Raw genomic sequence first — 17,837 nt, forward strand, 5'->3', positions numbered from 1 at the left:
TTCTTAGATCTTTCTATGGGGAGAAGGTGACGGGAGCTTCTGAAGGAACGTGGCACGAGCAGCGGCTCCTGGGGCGGCTCCTGCGGACGGTTTGGGACGGCCCCTCGGACCCGGGGCCCCTGGGACGGTGCTCCTGGAACGTCCTTTCCCTTGGCTCACTGTCCCAGGTTCTCGGGAGTTTTCCTGCGAGACTGACGCAGCCCCTCTGTAGGGCCTTCCCGGTCCATTTGTTTATTTTCTCTCTCCTTTGTTAAGTTTGCCGTCTGTGAGGCACCAGGTACAAATCTATCCCTGCGTGAATGGCAGGTAATCACCATTTATTCAGGTACTTGCTGTTCTGCCAAATGTGACGATCTGTGTGGGGCCCGGAGCCTCAGTGAGGAGCAGTGTTTCATTTACCACCTTTCAAAGTGCCGGGGCTCCGCGCAGGGAATGATGCGAGTTGTAAAAGCCCAGTTTCAGGCGTCTTACTGACTCAGGTGCTCTCAACTTTCCGCCTCCTTTGGGATGGCACCCGAGAGCCGGGTTTTAAAATAAGATAAGCGCCCAGGTAGGGGTTTTCTTGATTGTTCCCAATCTTTTTCACCCCCCCCAAAAAAGCTCTTCTTTTTGGGGGGCTTCTGATGGGCGTTGAAGAGCAGCCCTTGACCACTGTGGTGGCGAGCGCTGGCCTTTCCGGGGACTCAGGTTTGCTCTCCCTGCTCCTTTTCAGCGAGCTGGAACGTCTGAGCAACCTGGTCGGCAAGCCGTCGGAGAACCACCCGCTCCATAACAGCGGCCTGCTGAGCCTGGACCCCGTGCAGGACAAAACTCCCCTCTACAGCCAGCTCCTCCAAGCCTACAAGTGGTCAAACAAGGTAAGGCGGCGAATGTAGGGAGAGCCAGGTTTCTCAGGTTCATGAGTGCAGAGGTGAGGGTACGTTTTTATTTCTTTTTTGTTCTTGATTCAGCCTGGGGTTACAGAGTTGGAAGTTTTAGAGTTTCCCTGTGAGCTCGTGTCCTTTGAAGTCCTTGGAGGTTTTTGAGGCTTAGTCATGATGCTCAGGTAATTAAATTAAAAAATCTAAGGTGTAATTAACCTGGAGGCTGGCTAAGGAAGCAGCTTTGTTTTGTTTTGTTTTCAATCCTCACCTGAGGATATGATTTTTATTGATTTTAGAGAGGGAAAGAGAGAAACATCGATGGGTTGCCTTCCATAGGTGCCCCGACTAGGATTTGAACCCACAACCTAGGTATATGCCCTGACTGGGAATTGAAACCACAACCTTTTGGTGTATGGGACAATGCTCCAACCACATGAGCCACCGACCTGGGCTGTAGGAAGCAGCTTTTATGAACCCCTTGGGGAAAAAAAAAAAAATATATATATATATATATATATATATGTGCATATATATATATATATATATATATATATATATATGGCTAATATGCCAAGTGTCCATCCGACCAGTAGATACGACGTGCACTGACCACCAGGGTGCAGACACTCAACGTAGGAGCTGCTGAGCTGCAATGACTTGGCAGCGGTGATTCTTGGGTGACACACCCCAAAACTAGAGAGGAGGGAGCCCAATTCCTCGCGGGGCCTCACGATTCCACCTTCGGCTGTGGGTCATGTTGTTGCTGGGGCACTCTCAGCCCTGAATCTGGTTTACTGGACACTTGCATTTGCGTTCCACACCCTGTATGACAGCAACTTTGCAGAGTGCCCTCTCGCACTCCGGGACCCCTTGCGGGATGTTGGAGAGCTGGTTTCAGCCTGATCCCCACAGGTCAGGCTGACGCCCTTCGAGCTGCAGCACCACCCCAGGTGCAGCTGGCTGAGGAGGGACCACTGGAGGTGGGCTCCAGGGCGTGTCTGGCCCCTCTCGCCCAGTCCTGCCCCACTGGTCACCTTCTAACTAATTTCCTTTCAATGTGCACGAATTCGTGCACCGGGGCACTAGTGTACAAAATAATATTGTGGCCCCTTTTCCTGGGGAAGATGTTCTGGCTTCGTCAGCTTCTCAGAGGAGCCCCCTGGCCCCCGCAAGTTGAAGGCTTGGTGGTCAACACGTTCGGCCCTCAGTGTTGTCGCTGCTTGTACTGTCGTTCCCTGTCCTCGGTGAGGAGCATCTAGAGTGCTGTTCGGTAGATTTCTCTCTACTCTCTAATCACGTTAGGCTCCATCTGAGGGAGACTGTCCTGTACATGCGTCACAGAATTTGCTACTTATGGTTTCCTCAGCCGGCAGGCCGGGGCAGAGACCCCCCAGGGTAGCTGAGAAAGGAAAACTGAACTGTAGTCTAAAGATAACAGGTGCCCGGCTGGCATGGCTCAGTGGTTGAGCATTGACCTGTGAACCAGGAGGTCACGGTTCGATTCCCCTTCAGGGCACATGCCCGGGTTGTGGGCTCGATCCCCAGTAGGAGGCAGCCAATCCATGATTCTCTCATTATTGATGTTTCTATCTCCCTCTCCTCTCCCTTCCTCTCTGAAATCAATAAAAAATATTAAGAAAAAATAAAGGTAACAGGAACAGTTAGGTTCATAGCCTGGGAGCAGTTTGTTTATTGACAAGTTCCTTTTGTTTGGGTGCTGTGTATTTTTTTTCTCCTTGCTGATAAAAAGTGAGAATATATGTTTGGAATGATTTTGGAAGCATTTCTCTTTAGTCTGCGCCACCTCCCTGGAGACAGCTGCTCTGCCCACCCCCCTACTCCCCCACCCCCCTGCCCCAGTTCCCCATTGTTTTTCTCCTCTTTCCTATCGGCCGTGCCCCTCAGGTCTTGGATGACAGATAAGCTTGGATAGTTTTTCCCTTGTGCAGAGTTTCTTCTTTGAGCTTCTCTTCTCTCTGGGGGCATTTAGTATCCTTTGGTTTTAGAAGTGATTGATCGTGGGGAACTGAAGAAGGAGCTTGGGTCTCGGATGCGTACATTTAGCCTCTAAGGCCTGTCCCGCAAACTCTGGGCTGCTGGTGGCACACTCAGTCTGGTTTGAGGACCGGGTGCCCGGGTGCTGTGGGGACCTGTCACTCTCTTGCCCTCTGGCCACTCTCCTGGGTTGGCCTGATCTCCACGTGGTAGAAGAGGTAGCTCTGCAATTGTAGGTTTGCATGGTCCTTAAAGTAGGTGACCTGGTGTCCACATCAGACCCTGGCAGAGGGTCTGGCCCTGCTTGGTAAGTGTCCCCCAAGACAGTTCATTAAATCCAGGCGGTGGGATTCTCTGATTGGCCAACACAGCTCACGGGAGCACAGGAAGCACAGGAAGTGGGGCTCCTTGGAGTTGGAGAGAGGCAGTTCCCAAAAGGGGGTGTGCAGGCCGACAAAAAAATACTCTGTGTCTGTTGCAGTTGCCAAGACCAGACCCGAGACTGTCCAGCCTTCAGTCCTGTGGCGCCTCCTTGCTGTCCTGCCCCTTGCTGTCCTGAGGCGCCTCCTTGTTTCCCAGGGATTCTTGGGCGTCTCACAGGAGTTCGCCTGGGGGGTGTGCGGGTGGGGCCAGTCAGCGCATGGCGGGGCTGACTTCTGGGCAGACTCCTCGTCTGCTTCTTGGTGTTTGGACGTGGGAGCCGGGTCAAGGTATCACGTGGGTAAAGTTGTTCTTGGAACTTGCTAGAGCAATGGAGACTTGTCAACAGTGGGAACACTTAGCTGATCCTGAAACCACAAGTGACTGGGACTCTAGTGACTGGTTTTAAATGGAAATGATGATGCTTAACTTTTGAATGAAGGTAGCTTAATTGCTCAACGAATTTAATAGTTGGAGTATGAAAATAGAAGTGCCTGCCCTGCCCCCTACCCTTCCCCAAGGTGGAAAGGAGGTCGTATTAAGGGAAAGAAATATGTGTATGGAAGCTCTTGTTCTGGTGATGCTGCAGGTTGAAATAGATGGAGACATTGATGAGATTGCCTCATGAACGAGAAGAAGAGAACAAGGGTAAGGGTTTCTTATGTGCATTTCTTTAAAAATGGAAGAAGTGACCCCAAGGAATAAGCCAGCCAGTGTTCTAATTCTCAGCTGGGGCTATGGAAGCAGCAAATGACTAGGTATGTTCATCATGTGTTAATTTCGCCTCTCCTGCAAGTGAAAGGGCTTTTTAATTGCTGGGCTTTCAGCGCTCATCACTTCAGCCTCACAGCTTCAACCAGCAAGTGCGTTCCTGTGTGAGGGGAAGCTGGGGAGAGCCTGCCGCTGGCAGCTCTCGCGCTGGCTGAGGGGAGGAAGCGCGGAAGCGATGCCACCCACTATGTGATGAACTCTCCGTCTTAAGCGCTAGTGGCCGTAGAAAAGTCTCGTTCATGCCTAATAACAAATTATTTTCTTTAGGGGATTTTGTGATTTTTGTAGAGTCAGTTGGAATATTAATTACGTGGTAGTTGGCATGATTGTTAGGATAACACATTTAAAAATTAATCTCATCTAATGAAATGATGTCAAGTTGCTGTGAGCAGCACTTTTCCATGCTGAATGGGGAGAGAACTCGCTTTTAACTCTCAGGCTCCTGTAGCTGATGGTTCTGTAGGATGACAAGCTCCAGTGGAGGACAAGAATAATTGGCGGCAGTGCTGCTCGCTGCAGAGTCGTCGGCGCACTTTCTATCGCTCGTTCTGCTCAGAAACGCGAGGCCGAGACGGGCTCATCCCGAGGTCCCTCTCCGAAGGCCTCAGCGTCCTGGGCACAGGCTTCTGTTTGGGGCTGGACTTCTTTCCTTTATTGGGGGCAGAAGGCTGCTGGTTTAAGGCCTGCCCAGCAGGTTGAGACTTCAGCCTTTCTCTGGAACAGCCAAGACCCAGCAGCCACTCTCCCCTGTGTGTGGGGGGTGCAGGGGCCGGGGGGCGGGGGGGGAGGAAGAGGGGGGAGAGTAGTGGGAACCGCTGCCTCTTACGTTTCTACATGCTTTATTTTTTTTTTTTTTTTTTTATTTTAATTAAATCTTTATTGTTCAGATTATTACATTTGTTCCTCTTTTTTTTCCCCCCATAACTCCCCTCCTCCCAGTTCCCGCCCCACCCTCCGCCCTCACTCCCCACCCACTGTCCTCATCCATAGGTGCACGATTTTTGTCCAGTCTCTTCCCGCATCTCCCACACCCCTTTCCCCCCCAGGAATAGTCAGTCCATTCCCTTTCTATGTCCCTGATTCTATTATAATCAACAGTTCATTCTGTTCATCAGATTATTTATTCACTTGATTCTTAGATTCACTTGTTGATAGATGCATATTTGTTGTTCATAATTTGTATCTTTACCTTTTTCTTCCTCTTCCCCTTCTTAAAGGATACCTTTCAGCATTTCATATAATCCTGGTTTGGTGGTGATGAACTCCTTTAGCTTTTCCTTATCTGTGAAGCTCTTTATCTGACCTTCAATTCTGAATGATAGCTTTGCTGGATAAAGTAATCTTGGTTGTAGGTTCTTGGTATTCATCACTTTGAATATTTTTTGCCACTCCCTTCTGGCCTGCAAAGTTTCTGTTGAGAAATCAGCTGACAGTCGTATGGGTATTCCCTTGTAGGTAACTGAGTTTCTTTCTCTTGCTGTTTTTAAGATTCTCTCTTTATCTTTTGCTCTTGGCATTTTAATTATGATGTGTCTTGGTGTGGTCCTCTTTGGATTCCTTTTGTTTGGGGTTCTCCGCGCTTCTTGGACCTGTAAGTCCATTTCTTTCACCAGGTGGGGGAAGTTTTCTGTCATTATTTCTTCAAATAGGTTTTCAATATCTTGCTCTCTCTCATCTTCTGGCACCCCTATAATTCTGATGTTGGTACGCTTGAAGCTGTCCCAGAGGCTCCTTACACTATCCTCGCATTTTTGGATTCTTTTTTCATTTTGCTTTTCCGGTTGGGTGTTTTTTGCTTCCTCGCATTTCAAATCATTGACTTGTTTCTTGCGCTCCTCTGGTCTGCTGTCGGGAGTCTGTATAATATTCGTTATTTCAGTCCGTGTATGCTTAATTTCTAGTTGGTTCCCCAATATAAGATCGAGGGTCTTATTAGTTTTCTTGTAGATCTCATTAAGTTTATCGACGGCTTCTAAACAGTTCTTTAGAGACCTTAAAAGTGTGGTTCTGAACTCTATATCTTCCATTGACAATTTTGTCCTGTTTCTTTGTCTCCGCATTTTGTTATGCTTCCTTGGTGCACCCCCTAGTGGTCTTTGTTCACAGTCTTATAGTTAAATCTTGATTGTTGTAGCTAATTCCAGGGAGGGTTTGACCTCCAGGCCAAGTGGCTATGAGAATCAGCTGTGTCAGCAGTGAGAGAACTTCTGTCCTCTAGGGAGGTGCTAATCTGGCGTTTGCCTGAGGCTATCCGGCAAATGCCTGTGTGCAGGGCTTGGGCGGGGCGGGTCGCACAGGATCAACAGGGTGGGCCGGAGAGAGCAGTTATGGCGGCTCTCAGTCCTGTCCCCAGGGGCTCTGCCTCTCTGAGTCCCAGCACCCGCTGCAAAGCTCAGAGAGAAAGCTGCACTCGCTCTGACCGAAGCCAGACAGTCCCGCTTCTCCCGTTTGAGTCAGGGTCCCTAAAGACTCGCCTGTATCTGGAGCTCAGAGTCTGCGACTCCCTCCCGATTGAAAACGCCAACCGCGCCCTCCGCCGCCAGCCCGCTCCGCGCACTCCGCACCTCAGAATTTGACTTCAGCACTGCGCCTCCTCTGAGTGTCCGCATGCGTTTCTCTTTCCTCCTAGTTGTAGGACTTCCACTCAGGCAGCGTTCCTGTGGTTCTGGGTGATGTCCCTTCCGTTTTTTGGTTTCACTTTTGAAGTAGTTGTTCAAAGCAGCAAACTCCGGCGTTAACCTATGCCGCCATCTTGGTTCTCTCCTCTACATGCTTAACTTTACATGTTTGTTAGAGCAAAACCCCTTTTATTCCCAGAGTGTCCACTTGGAAAGTCCCACACATTTCCCCTGCTCTGCCCGCCCAACTGTTCTTGCAGACTCTAGTTCCTTAATGGCTTTCCGTGACCGGGACGCTCATCTCCTTCCCGTCTGCCATGCTTCGGCACCGCGGAGCGAACAGGGTGGCATTGTTTAAGTTGCGACACGGCCTCTCCTTTAGGGACCGGTCCTTTAAGCCCCGGAGAGGCTGTGTCTGCGGGTCCTGTGGGAGTTGCTGCGCCGACCCCGGTGCCTGGTGGACAGTAAGCATTCAGCTGAAATGCCTTGAATGAATGAGAGGATGAGTAAGAGCTCCTACTGTTGCATTTTTAATTTACGACCCCTTCTGTGGTCTGCTTGCTGGCATTTTTGATGAGGTGGATAGGGGCATTTTTATTTCCGGCCAGTCCTGAGAACCTGGCCGTGTCACTTGCGGAGAAAGGCCTGAGGCCCGCGCGGCAGGCGTGGCTGGGTTCCAGAGGGGAATTGGGAAGGACGGGATGAGGTCAGCCGATGAGCCGGGGATAAGCTCTGAGGGCTGAGGTTGGCATTTTCTCTGTGTCTTTGCCGCCCGGTGTGCCCTTTCTGAGAGCCGGTTGGCAGCCAGTGCTTTGGAGGGGATGGGACTTGGTGGAATCCTGGAGTTGACTGAGTCAGGCTTGTGAGCCGATCACCTGATGTCAGGGGTCCTGTGGCAGCTGTCACTTTGGCAGCAGCGTCACTTGCCAGCCATACGCTAATGACACCTCACTGTCACCAGCCTGACCGCTCCCCTGACACCCAGACCGTGGGTCCAAGTGGCTGAGGGCATCTGCACTCGGCGACTTCCAGGCCTCTCCGCGTGGGTCCAGAGCTAAAATCCTGCACCCACCGCCTGCTGCTCGTGGTGGGCACCTTCTCAGCCAGGTGCCCAGACCTCACACCTTCTGACTAGGATCTGCGATTCCCTCTCTTTAACCTCCATCTCCAGCCTCTCCATCTCCACCGCTGCTGCCTGAGCAGGCCCCGCTGGTGCCGGCGATGCTGAGCTCCCGTCTCGTCTGTTTCCCACCTGCCTCGCCCCGGGTCTGTGTAGACACCCGCTCCCAGTGCTCTCCTCTGCCGTCCTCAGGACTCAGCCCAGCGCCCGGGCTGGCAGTGGAGGCATGTGGTCATCGTGCTCACACCCCCGAGTCCAGAGCAGACAACCCCGGGCCAGATCCCTGGCCTCCGCCTCCTCAGCTGTCACATGGATGAGCGGTCCTGCCTCTCGGGAACTTGTGAGGACGGCGTGGGCACTGCACTGGAGTGTGAAGCGCAGAGCCCAGCAGCTTACTGTTACTTTTAGTCCCTTAGGCCTCAGCTTAGCTGCTACTTCCTCTGGGAAGTCTTCTGAGATGTACCCAAATCAGGTGCCCCTGTGTTCGCACCTGTCATTGCTTTTATCCCACTCTGCCTGTTTGTCATCCTCACAAGGTTAAGCCTTGTCCTATGTTAGGACTTAGATAACTTTGGAAGGTTATCTAACACCTTAGAGCCTCAGTCTGCGGGACTGTGAAATGGGCATAATACCGATCTAGGGTTGGTCTGAGAGGCTAATGGGAAAATGTGTGTAAAGTTTCTAGCTTGGGGCAGGCTCCTTAGTGGCATTTAAATAGCAGCTGTTGGTAGTAGCTATTTCCCATGTGTCCGAAAACAGCATTGGGTGGCTCAGTGGAAGCCTCTAAATCTCTTCTCTTTCCTTTTTAGAGTCTTTGTGTTTTTTCCCTGTAGAATCTGCTTCTGTGTTTTTCACCTTGACTTTGTTCAGATGGTTGTTGGCCACAGGAGAACGGAAGGGGAAGTGAGGCTTCATCCTGAACTCTCTGGCCTCTGTACCCTAATCTCAGGGTCCTGGGCCGGGTCAGGCTTCTGCCCTGTGAGGGAGGGAGCAGCGTGGCCTGGCCCAGCCCAGCATGCTGCCCTTGGCTTCTGGAGCTCCGTCTGCCCTCCCCCTCGCCCCGTGGGCTTTGCTGCATCACTTGTTCCTGGAGGCTCCAGCTCACTGCAGCCTCCTGGGCTTGGCGGGGCCATTCCCTGGGCCAGCGCTTCGGCTCAGCCTCTGCATTTCCTTGAACTCCCCGAGAGCCCCCTCTCCCGGGACAGCTTACTCATCCAGTAGGTTCTGGCAAGGCAGTGCCGTGTGCCTCCCCCTTTGGAGCAGCGTCAGCGTGCCCTCAGCCCTGTGGATGCAGGCGCCTTCAGAGCCTGCAGCTCTATTTGTGGCTGCTCTGCGAGGCGCCGTCCCTCTGCCAGGAGCACAGTGTACCTTCCCGAGTGTGCTCTCTCGCTTCCTCCTCCAGCCACATCGAATGTTGCTGAGAGAAGCTTCCACGGGACCGGGCAGGGCCGATCTCTGGCTTTGCCCACGGCCTCTAGCGGCTGCCCTGTCACACTGTGCTGTGGCTGCTCCCGCTTCAGGTCTGTCCCCTCTTCTCCAGGGCTGGGGTTCGGCATCACCTCCCAGCACCTCGAGTCTAGTACATAGAAGGATTTAGTAATTGAGGTCCCCCTGCCGTATTTCCAAACAGACTCTCGGAACTGTGCCTCCTTTGTGTCAGATCCCAGGGAACCTCAGTGGTCACGTAGGTCATCACCCTCATTTTATAGAGAGAGTGACCGTCCCAGGTGCCCTGCCACCCTCTGCCTGAGCCCTGCAGTGCCGGGTGGCTTGGACAGACTGGGTGGCCAGAAAAGCAGAGGTTTCTCCCACCGCTGAGGCCGTTACAGCGCTGCCTTTCCCTGTGGTGTGGTGGATCCCGGCAGTGTAGCAGGCGCAGTGGGCAGTCCACATGGTACATCCGGGGACCGGCAGGGATCGGTGCGATCCAGTGACCGCTGCCGTCTGTGCAGAGCAAGCTGTGCAGGCCCAGCCCCCGCGGGAACTGGCTCAGGCCTTACCTTGACCTCCAGAGCCAGCAGCCCAGCCCCTTAGTTTCTAGAGGCAGGCGCCCTCAGCTGCTTTGAGCTCTGAATACGGTAAATTGGGGTCATAGCAACTCACTGGCATCTTTGCTGGGCGGTTCATGGAGAGAAAGGGACTGCCTTGATCCCTTACTGACAGGGGTGGGGACACTAAGGGTGGCTATGTAAGGATCAGACCACTCCCCCGCTTTTCCTTTTTTAAATATATTTTTACTTTTATTTCCGAGAGGAAGGGAGAGGAAGAGAGAGATAGAAACATCAGTGAGGGAATCATTGATTGGCTGCCTCCTGCACGTTGGACTGAGCCTGCAACCCAGGCATGCGCCCTTGAGCAGAATCGAACCTGGGATCCTTTGGTCCGCAGGCCGACGCTCTGTCCATTGAGCCAAACCGGCTAGGGCCCTTTTTCCTTTTTAACAGGAATTGTACCGAGTCCTCCAGATGCCGGTTGCTCTTGCCTTTTCCTCATTTGCATGCGTCTGTGTGTCTCAGGTTGAAGAGTGACTCTGTACCGTTGTTATCCTCCGTCAGTAGGCTACTCTGACTATGGATAGCTTGTCAGTCGTTGCCGCACGAAGCGTTCTGGGCTCGGCTGTCTCCTGATGGCGCGTGGCGCATGTTGCAGGGAGAGGGCAGGTTTGGGTGTGCGCACCTTCACGTGCCAGGAAATCCACTTGTCAGTGCTCCGTCTTACTCACTTCCAGACTGCGTTTGAGTAGGGTGCTTTTCTCGCCAGGAAAAGATCTAATCCATCCGGCCCAGGGCGGGCGAACTTTCTGACTCGAGGGCCACAGTGGGTGCTTAAACTGGACCGGAGGCCGGAACAGAAGCATGGATGGAGTGTTTGTGTGCACTAATATAAATTCAAAGTAAACATCATTACATAAAAGGGTACGGTCTTTTTTTTCAATAGTCTTATTCATTTCAAACGGGCCATAGTTTGCCCACGGCTGATCTAGCCAGTACATGTTTGCTGAGCACCTATTATGTTCCTGGCACAATGAACGAAACTGATCAATTCCCATCTTCTTGGAACTTAGACTATATCCAATTCTCTGACTTGATCATAGAAGTTAAGTGCCACGCCACCTGATTTTAATAATAATTCCTGGCTCTGTTGCTGATCCTTTTTCTTCTTTAGTCAGTGACCTTTATATGCCTCAGTTTACCAGTCTTTTTTAAAAAATATCTCTTTGTTGATATTAGAGAGAGAGGAAAGGAGAGGAGTGGGGGAGAGAGAGAGAGAGAGAGAGAGAAAGAGAGAGAGAGAGAGAGAAACATCGATGAGAGAGAAACGTGGATCGGCTGCCTCCCTCATACTCCCTACTGGGGATTGAGCCTGCGACCTGGGCATTAAACTGGCCACCTCTTGATGCATGGGATGCCGCTCAACTCATCGAGCCCACCGGCCAGGGCAGCTACCAGCCTTCACTGTCAGAAAGGAGCATAACTCGTGGAGTCCTGGCTGACTTAGTTGGCGGATGCAACTTCATGTCTGAACATAAAGGGAATTTTGTCTTGTAGTCCTGATATCTTAAACAGCATCCTGTTTATAGCTCCCCGTGCATTTTAATTCTGTCCCATGCTGAATGCAAATGCAAATTTTTTGCTAGTAATACACACTTTTCTGGTTTGTTTGCATGGCACCAGTTTGCCTTTATCTTACTCAGCAGAAGCTGTGTTTGTTTTAGGGGTTCTCATTGGTTTTGAGAGAACAGTAAGTACATATCTTACATTTGTGTCCAGAGGGAAAAAGCAGTCGTTCGGTCGGCTTCAGGGCACTGCCTTCCTTGACACCTTGGGCTTCATCCCAGGCCAGTCAGTCTGTCTCTGTCCTAGGAGAACTCTGCATGTTCTTTGTCACGTGGTTTGGTGACTCTGTGGCAGAGGGTACTACATGTGTGTTATTCCCTGTATATGACGGGGTCTGTTTAAATTTCGTTTCGGTGCCTGGAGCCCTGAAGGATGATTTTGCATGTGGTGGGATTGGCCTTATGCACCAGCTTTAGTTCCTCACTCAGGGGCAGGAGCAGGCCAGGCGGGGCGCCGCTGGGGGCACTGCTCCCTCCGATGGCCTGGCTGCCGTCCCGCTGTCTATCCTATCATCTCTCTCACCATTTCAACTTACACTTTATAGTTCAGTTCGTCTCCCGGAGTTGAATGCATTGATTCAAATCCTACATCATCCTTGGGTTTGTGATGAGAATTAGAATCACCCTGAGTCTCAAGATGGAATGACTTCTCGACCTCTGCTGCTCAGGGAGCAGAAACTGATTCAGCGATTGTTGAAGCGTTTTGTTTAAGGGATGGGTGGGAGCACGCTTTCCTTGTAAAATTACTGGGATCGTTTCAGTCTGCTGTAGTTCCTCACCACGCTTCACCCTCTTCACCTGCAAGATGAGTTTGCAGGCACTTGGCACAGGGCCCGCACATAGTAGGTAGGCACTTGCTGGGTATTAGTTTTTCTTTTATCACTGCAGGTTCCCGTCTGCTGTGCCCTCCACCCACGCACTGAACTCCAGCCAGGGAGACTTCCTGGTTCACTAGATGGCTTGGAGAGCAAAAATGCTAGCGTTAAATACCTTTAAAGTGTTAAAAGAAGTAACAGAATTCTGGAGGCCAACATGCTCCTACCCCTTGCTTTCCCCAGTCTAAACAGGGCAGCCCAGCCCTGGCCGGTGTGGCTCCATTGGTTGGAGCACCCTCCCATGCACCAGAAGGTTGTTGGTTCAGTTCCCAGTCAGGGCACATGCCCCGGTTTCGGGTCCGATCCCCGGTTGGGGTGCTTATGCGAGGCAACAATCGATGTTCCTCTCTCGCATTGATGTTTCTCTCTCTTTCTCTCCCTTCCTCTCTCTCTAAAAAGAAAGAAAATAAAAATATATTAAAACAGAGCAGTCCAAGTTAACTTTAATTGCTCAGATGAGCTATGACATGGAGATTTTAATGCATTTTCACGGTAGCTCAGCCAGTGTAACCACTTGATCCTGCCGGCAGTTCATTGGGTCCTTGGCCCAGATGCTGTGCTGGGGACCTCGGCTTTTGAAGCTGGACCGTCAGCTCCTAGCAGGCCGCTGTGGGGGTGCTGCTCCGAGGCTCCCCGAGTGGTGGAGCGTTGCCCCTGAGGCCCGGTGCTGGGCGTGCAGAGCTTTCGAGGAAGGTTTCCGAGGCTTCTGGTGAGCAGAGGCGCCTCGAGGGAGTCGCTTTGTGCTGATGAGTCACAGAACGGGCAAGGCCTCGCGTCCGCCTCGAGTCTGCTTTGGGTCCTGAAGGAACATTGACAATATCTGCACCCTGGGTGGCTGGAGGGCAGTTCCTGGTGACTACCACTCCCACGCAGCCGTGGGAGGGAGGTGATAGCTGAGAGGTGATGCTCCGTGGGGAGCTGGGAACACCAGGCTCAGGCGAGTGAGGAGGACCAGCAGCCTCAACCCGGCGTGTCCAGCGTGGTTAGCGCTGGTTTCCAGGGCGGCCGGAGCTGGCACTGCTGTGCTTAGTGTCGTTGCTAATGCACGCGCAGATCCTATCTCCTGTCCCGCTTCAGCCCCTTCTCTCAGAGCCAGGGCACTTGCAGCTGTCTCCTCCCTGGCCTCTGTCTTTCCCCACGCAGGTCAGGTGCCCTTGACCATGCACGTTTGATCGCCTACGTTTCCTGCTGAAACTGTGTAGATGATTCCCTTCTCGTGCTCAGGAGTCAGCTGAATGTAGCTGTCCTGCTGACCCTGCAGTGCCCTGGCCCCTGGCACCTGGAGCGCCACACTCAGCCTGCGTGCCTCCTGCCCTCCCTGAGGCTGTTTCAGTCCCTCCCCCTCCACCCCCCCTTGTTTGGCTAATACCTCTCACTTTATCTTTCCAGTTTTGTTTGTAGTCACATACGTGGCTCAGTCTCTCCCAGCCCCCTCTGTGCTCAGCAGTCGTGCTCACCCCGTCAGGGCAGGGTTCACGTTGGACTGTAAGTGCTGACTGTCTGGACAGGGGCAGGGACCCTGTCTGCCTGGTCACTGGGCCCAGCGAGGCCCACCAACAAAACAAACTCACAAAACACTTGAGTTAAATGAGCGGCTTCCTTGTCTGCAGTCACTATTGCAGTGCTGGTTAGCCGTGGCTTTGAGGGGCAGGGGCACAGGTGGGGTTCCAGGCCCACGACTCGCTGGTTTGGGTGGAGTGACACTTGACTGCTGCGTGTCCTGAGCCCGCAGCTGTGGGTGTCTACTCGGTGCGTGTATTCCACTCACGCTTCCTGCTGGAGGGTAATCACATTAAGTTGAGCGTTTTTGGTTCTTAAACTAGTTTGGGGAGACAAACAGAAGGCAGATTATCTTGATTATTCTGAGGCAACTCTGGAAAGGCAGAGAAAGGGTACCGCGTAGGTCACCGAAGAGCCCTTCAGCTCCTTCAGCGCTTCACTGCTTCTCATGCACAAAGTGGCATCGTCTCGTCCCACCATAGGCCGCGGAGGGCGGCGTGGACAGTGTGAGCTCTGGGCCCACTGCCTGGGTTCAAGTCCCGCTTCCCCGCTGCTCTTGTGGCCTGGGAGCTGTCCTGGTTCCTGCTCTGTAAGATGAGGGGTTGTGCTGGGTCTCGGGGGCGTCGTGAGGTCTCAGAAGATGGCTGGTCCACGTAGCTGGCATCACCACCGTCAGCTCTCTAGGAACCACTCCCGGTTTTCCCGAAGAGGGGACTCCGGCTCCTCAAAGTCAAGCCACCTGCCCAGCTCCCGGTTGTCAGGGGCCCAGGAGAGTCAGGTCACCTGCTGCCAGTCCCCTGCTCTGTGCTGGGTCTCCGCCGTCTCAGCAGCAGGCGGCTGGCCCTGCTTTCCGGGGAACACGGGGGTGTCCTTATGGCGAGGGCCTTGTTAGGAAATGGCTGTTCTTGCAGGAAAAATCCTTGGGTAGAAACTTCCGAAGTGACTCACTTTATTGTGAGGCCTGTGTTGTGAGCATTTGTATAAATCACAAGGGAGCATCTCTGTGGACTGATTCCCTGACTCACCTGCAGGCGTACCTGTTCCGGCGTGGTTACGTGGTGGCGTTGCCTTTAAGCCTGAGCGGCTAGACTCGAGCAGAAGTTAGCTCTGCCGACCGCGGGGGCGTGGAGTGACCTCTGGTCTTGGTGGAGGCTGCCTGTGCTTCTGCAGGACGGAGCCGTGGCTCCTTCACCTCACCGCAGGCACTCCTCACTCTGCCGCCGCCGGGGTCTCCACACGTGGGGTCCAGCTTATGCTGATCAGTACTCTTTTACAAAAGAAGTGGAAACGGAACTTTTGTTAATTGATTAACATTTTTTCCTACCTTGAGCCCCGCTCCCTCCCTGGCCGTGTGGGTATCTAGATTGAATCCAGGCTCCATGTTTATTCACTCCCTGACCTTGGCCTGTCTGAGGCTCAGTTTTCACATCTTAAAAGGGGGTAATAGTTCTTACCTTCTTGTGTTTTTTGTGATGATTCGGTGAGCTGATGCTGGTGAGGAACTTGGCCCAGGGCTCAGTAAGTGATAGGAGCACACGACTGAGATAGATGAGTGAGGCCTGGCACTAATTCACTGACACTGACCTGATTCCTAATAGCGATTCCAGGTGAGGAGGGCGGGGAGGGAAGATGTGCGTCCCAGCCACACGTGGCAGACAGATCTGAGCTGTGTTTCGGGCAAAGCATATTAATGTTCGCCTCCCCTTGGCCTTCGCTTCCCGAGGATTTATTTGTCGCCGTGATGTGTCAGTGGCTGTGGGTGTTCAGGCTGTAATGGATCTTGTGCTTAAGGTTTCCATTGTCAGGGCTGGCTCAGCAGGGCGTGCCCTCCGCCTCGGCTCAGCGCATGGCTGCATCTGGCTGCCCGTCACCTGCGGCTCTGGTCGGAGCTGTGACAGCCTTGGAGCTTGGCAGGCTGGTCTTGGAGCTGGGCACTGGAGCTCGCCAGCACAGTTCCTGCTCTGATTAATTTATTTAATCTAACTATCTTGTATCGCTCTGAGAGGATAATCATGCACAAATGACTGTTGAAACTTCAAGCTTGTCTCGCTGTAACCAAGCCCATGCTCCCTCCCTCCTTCCTCCTGCCCTCCCTGAGGCCCCCGCCCCTGCCCCGGTGAGGGCTGGGGTCGGGTAGGAGCTTCTAAGAAGGAAAGCACTGTTTGCATTCCCATCCTGTAGGCCGCAGCTCACGCGGGAGAACCTTCTCTTTTGTCCTTGCATGTGAGTTCCGTTCTTTTTCTCCGATGTGTGAGGATGCACGGCCCGCTGCCGCCGCTTCCTTCTTTCGATAAAGTGGGTCCGCATGGGGCTGGGGGAGTTAGGAGCGCTCTGCGGGGCTGGGAAGGTGATGGTGGGGGCCCCCCCCCCCGCTCACCAGACCCCCTGCTGGAGTGACTGAGACGCCATTGGTTGTCGGTGCCTGGTTGTTTCATGTACCACCGAGACAGACAGCCCCACCAAGAAACGTCCAGACGCCATGATTGCAAGGTGCAGTGTGATTTCAGCAGGCTTTAGGATAAGTGAAATGTGATAGATCGATAATGGGGTTGGTTATAAAATGCTTAGTTTTGATACATTTTCACCAAAGTTGTGGAGGTCTGGATTTGGAGGGCGCAGACATTTTTGTCATACAGTGTCCTTCACATGACCTTCCATTTGCTGAAAAATGTAACGTACTCTGCCTGTCTGTGCAGTTAGGTGAGGGAGCCAGAATCCCTCTATTACACATGTTATGTCATGCTTTTTATGTATGACTTTCAAATGATCACGTCATATTTTTTCACTCAGCCTAATAAAAAGATTTTTTAAAAATTGGTGGCCAAGCCCTGGCCAGTCTGACTTGGTTAGTTGGAGCATCATGCCGTACACTGAAAGGTCACAGGTTCAATTCCCATGAGGACATATACTCAGGTTGTGGGTTCGATATCCAGTCTGTGTGTGTATAGGAGGCAACTGATGGATGTTTCTCTCCCTCTCCCTCTCTAAAATCAATAAAAATATAACCTCGGGTGAGGATTAAATACATAGATAAAGATAAATAAAACTGGTGGCCAAGTGTCATATAATTCTTAATAAAAATAGCATTGTCACTTTTGATGGTTTTCCCCCTTACACACAGAACATTCTCTTGTACTTGCTGCACTCACTGGGAGTCACAGTTGTGGCATTATCATTGTCAACAAAGAAGGGCTGAGGAGGTGGAGGGGACACGGATGGTTCGGGCATCTGGAAGAAGATGAGCTCCGTCTTCCGCTTCCAGAGGCTCATAGTGCTAGAGTCGGGGAGTCTTTCCACTTTGGCCTGTAATGCTTGGGACCACCTGCTAGGAAGCCCCCGGGATAGGCAGGACCTCCCGGTCGCCAGCTGGTTTAGTATCTGGGAAATTGAAATTCTGGCCTCCCACCCGCTTTGATATGTGTTTCTACTTTTCCTCGGGTAAATGAAGTTTCCTGCGCTCTCCCCAAGTTATTCCGATTATTTCAGGCAGGAGGCAGCTGGCTACAGATGCAGGGGAGTGTTCAAGCGCTTTGCTGAGTGCGCCCCCATCTCTCTCCCCTTAGAGCAGTGGTTCTCAACCTTCCTAATGCCGTGACCCTGTAATACAGTTCCTCATGTTGTGGTGACCCCCAATTTCATTGTTACAAATTGAACATAATTAAAGCACAGTGATTAATCACAAAAAACAATATGTAATTATATATGTGTTTTCCGATGGTCTTAGGCGACCCCTGTGAAAGGGTTGTTCGACCCCAGGGGTCGCGACCCACAGGTTGAGAACCGCTGCCGTAGAGGTTGAGGAGCCTCGGACAGACGCCACTCGGTGACCTTGCTCAGTGGAGTGCTGAGCTTACCTCAGGGGACGCAGGCCAGTGTTTCCATCTGCCTTAGTCTGGGCTCTTGTTTGCAAGGAAAAGATTCACTTGAGTTCATGGAAGCAAAAAGGGGGCATTTATTGGGTATTTTGTGGGACCAGTGGGCAGGAAATAGAGCCAGAAAGATGTCGGGGACCGGAGCTGTCCCTTTGCCAGGCTTGGCACTCAACGGCCCATGGCCCTT

General features: G+C 52.3%; 1 protein-coding gene across 1 annotated transcript in view; it reads left to right on the top strand.

Annotated features, from left to right (window-relative positions):
* Positions 1-17,837, top strand: part of MED27 (mediator complex subunit 27) — a 140,700-nt gene that overhangs the window by 1,683 nt on the left and 121,180 nt on the right. Inside the window, exon 2 of the mRNA XM_036329309.1 lies at positions 713-857. Within this exon, the coding sequence (XP_036185202.1) occupies positions 713-857 (145 nt within the window). The remainder of the gene's footprint in view (positions 1-712; positions 858-17,837) is intronic.

The sequence above is a fragment of the Myotis myotis genome, unplaced genomic scaffold (genome assembly GCF_014108235.1).
Source record: "Myotis myotis isolate mMyoMyo1 unplaced genomic scaffold, mMyoMyo1.p scaffold_m19_p_12, whole genome shotgun sequence".
Taxonomy (NCBI): Eukaryota; Metazoa; Chordata; class Mammalia; order Chiroptera; family Vespertilionidae; genus Myotis; species Myotis myotis.